Source organism: Cannabis sativa, chromosome 4 (assembly GCF_029168945.1).
Source record: "Cannabis sativa cultivar Pink pepper isolate KNU-18-1 chromosome 4, ASM2916894v1, whole genome shotgun sequence".
Taxonomy (NCBI): domain Eukaryota; kingdom Viridiplantae; phylum Streptophyta; class Magnoliopsida; order Rosales; family Cannabaceae; genus Cannabis; species Cannabis sativa.
In genome coordinates this window covers 72,113,299-72,117,059 of record NC_083604.1, presented here as the reverse complement: position 1 = coordinate 72,117,059, position 3,761 = coordinate 72,113,299, and the positions used below count along the sequence as shown (strand labels likewise).

Below are 3,761 nucleotides of genomic sequence, written 5' to 3'. Positions count from 1 at the left end.
TCTGTACTCACTCTCTATAAATAAAGGAGGTTCTTTTTTATTGGCTTAACCTTTACAAGCCTTAGAGACTTTTATTTCAATTGCTTTCAGATAGTGCTTAGTATTGATAGGTTCATACATGGTATCATGACCATATCCATAGTGCTTAAAAGTTCCACAAATCACAAAAAATCTTGTTAGTGTCTGGAAACTCACCAAAGATAATAGTGTTTTCCTAAAATTTCACTCAACTTGCTGTTTTGTGATGGACAAGAAAATAGGGAGGGTCTTACTTAAAGAAAGAGTCAAAAATGGACTGTATCTGCTCACTCAACCCACCACAAGAACACTAGTCCAGATTCAATGCCTACTAGCCACTAAGGAGTCCAAATCTCTTTCTGTTACTGAATGTAATAATGTTAGTAATAAAATGACTACAAATATAGTCTCCAACCCTTGTACCAATTCTAAAATCAATAAAGAATACAATTCTACTAGTACTGATGTCTCTTTTACTGCTTTTACTGTTAACACTACTCAGGTTATAAACATTTGGCATTCAAAGTTGGGCCATCCTGGCCCCAATACACTTGCTAAAATATTGTTTAATGTTAATCACACAGGCACCCTCAAAGAACTTAAGTTCTGTGATGCCTACAAGAGAGGCAAAAGTCACAAGTTATTCTATCTTGTGTCATCTAGTAGAGCATCCTTTCCCTTAGAATTGATTCACACTGATCTTTAGGGCCCTTTACATGTCTCATCCAAGGAAGGTTATAGGTACTATATTCATTTTCTAGATGATTTCAATAAGTTCACTTGGATTTTTCCACTCACCTTGAAATCCTAAGCATATCTTACCTTCCTACAATTCAAAGTGCTAGTTGAAAAACAATTCTCCCTTCCCATTAAAAAGGTTCAATCTGATTGGGGAGGAGAATACAGAAGTTTTGCCTCATTTCTAGCAGCTAACAGTGTTCAATTTCAGCACTCATGTCCTCATGATTACGAGTAAAATGGCAGAGTTGAACGCAAGCATAGACATATCAATGAAACAGGAATGTCCTTACTTGCACAGGCTGGTTTAGATCTCTCCTATTGGTGGTTTGCCTTTCAACATGCTATATTTGTCATTAACGGGCTACCAACTCTTGTTCTTGACAACATGTCACCCTACCAATGCGTGTTTCATAAATAGCCAGATTATGGATTCCTCAAGGTGTTTGGTCGCACCTATTTTCCCTATCTCAGGCCATACCAGCAACACAAAACGACCATGAAGTCTAAAAAATGCATTTTCGTGGGATGCTCATTTCAACACAAATGATACTTGTGTGAAAACCAAACAGGCAAGGTCTATGTTGCTCAAAATGTGGTGTTCAATGAAGAGGAGTTTCCAGCCTAATCAAAGTCAACATCACCACAGGTAAACTCACAACATTCTCAAATTTTTGCTTCTGCAACTTTCAATACAACACCTAATGCTACTTATCCTTGCGTCAATGAGGAACAATCTGCTGTTCACCTGCCTACTATGCTAAATAAGGTTACTACCAACTGCTCTACTTCTACTGGTGTCAGTCATAGAACCTTTGTCCCACCACCTAGCCTCAACCAACAAACCATAAGGCCACCTTCTGCACCTATCCTTACTTGTTACTTCACACAACCTCCTCCTCATCCCAAAAACCAGCTATCTAACCCTGTCCCTAACCCAACCCCCAACCTCAGTCAACCACATCCTACCCCTAACCATACAATGCCACCTCCAGAACTAATCCCCACTCCCACCAAATACTACACCTCAAAACCAGCCACTTCAACTAAAACCAACAACCGATACTCACTCCATGCAAATTAGAGCCAAGTCTGGCATCCATAAATACAAAGCATATCTTGCCATCAAATACCCTCTACTAGAATCACTTCTACCCAAAGAACCAACCTCTCTCAAATAAGCTCTAGAAGATCCCAAGTGGCATGGTGCTATGACTGAAGAATTTTTTGCCTTAGTCCAAAATGGCACATGGACTCTTGTACCTTACAGACCAGATATGCATGTGGTAGGCAACAAGTGGGTCCACAGGGTGAAACTAAATGCTGATGACACTCCTTCTAAGTGCAAATCCAAGTTGGTTGCCAAAGGTTATCATCAAACTCATAGCATAGGCTACTCTGAAACCTTCAGTCCAGTGGTAAAGCCAGCAACAATTTGAATTATCCTCACTCTTGCTATCTCCTACCAATGGAAAGTTACTCAGTTGGATGTATCTAACGCCTTTCTCAATGGCACCTTAACTGAGACAGTTTTCATGAAACAACCACCAGGGTTCGAAGATAAAACGAAACCAAATTATGTTTGCAAACTGAACAAAGCTATTTACTGCTTAAAACAGACACCTAGGGCCTAGAACGAGAAACTAAAAAACACACTTCTCAGCAAAGGATTCAAAGCTTCAAGAGCTGATTCCTGTATGTTTGTCTATGGATCAGGCCCCCATCTCATAATTTTTCTTGTTTATGTCGACGACATATTGATCACAGGCCCCAACATGATTAGCATCAGTCAACTCATACAAGAACTCAACAAAGAATTCTCTCTTAAAGATTTGGGATCTCTACACTACTTTCTAGGAGTTTAGGTGCTTTGAAACTCCACTGGCATGCATTTATCTCAGTCTGAATACATAACAGATCTCCTTACAAAACTGAACATGGAAGAAGCCAACCTACTTCAAATCCTACAAGCTCTGCCCATGTCCTAACATTGGACAATTGAGAACCATTTGCAGATCATACCCTGTATTAAAGTACAGTAGGTGCCTTGCAGTACTTAACACTAACTAGACCTAACATTACTTTCATTATGAACAAGCTTAGTCAATTCATTCATGCTCCCACAGCAGTTCATTGGGAAGCATGTAAAAGGTTATTTCGATACCTGAAAGGCACGATACATGAAGGAATTCATCTCAGACTTGCCCTACAACTATGTCTTCATGCATATTCTGATGTTGATTGGGCAAGCTCCCTTGATGACAGGCGCTCTATTGGTGCTTATGTAGTGTTTCTAGGGGAAATTTCATTTCCTGGTCAGCCAAAAAGCAAAACATTATTGCCAGGAGCGGCACAGAGAGTGAGTTTAGAGCTTTGGCCAACACAACAGCAGAGGTGAAATGGCTATGATATGCTATGTCTGAGTTGCACGTCACTTTACCATATGCTCCTATAATCTGGGTTGATAATTAAGGGGCTACATCCCTTGCTGCAAACCAGTGTTTCACGCCTGATCAAAACATATTAAAATAGATCTGCATTTCGTACGCGATCAGACATTGGCGGAAGAACTTGAAGTACATTTTGTGCCTTCAATTGACCAAACAGCTGACATACTCACAAAGCCACTAAAGAGAGATTCAACTATTTAAAAACCAAGCTTCAAGTGTGCATCATAACGTTCCGCTTGAGGGGGGATGACAAGCAACTAACTTCTACAGTTAATTAGTTATGTTACTTGTCACTGTTTTGTACCTAAGTGTCCAACTAATTCGATTGTATTTCTTAATTGTACTCTCTTTTAGTTTGTTACTCCTCTCTATACTCACTCTCTATAAATAAAGGAAGTTCTTCTCTATTGGCTTAACCTTTACAAGCCTTAGAGACTTTTGTTTCAGTTGCTTTCAGATAGTGCTTAGTATTGATAGGTTCATACAATCATAGAATTATAGAGGAATGATGAAAAATTATTCATCCAAACTAATTTGTTATCTATTATGAGTGTG

At 39.2% G+C, this 3,761-nt stretch overlaps 1 protein-coding gene across 1 annotated transcript; it reads left to right on the top strand.

The window, feature by feature from the left end:
• The first annotated feature begins 244 nt into the window (after window positions 1-244).
• Window positions 245-1,840, top strand: LOC133037132 (uncharacterized). Its single transcript, XM_061113964.1, has 2 exons — window positions 245-520; window positions 1,406-1,840. The coding sequence occupies exons 1-2, from the start codon at window positions 245-247 to the stop codon at window positions 1,838-1,840; spliced, it is 711 nt and encodes a 236-aa protein (XP_060969947.1).
• The last annotated feature ends 1,921 nt before the right edge of the window (window positions 1,841-3,761 follow it).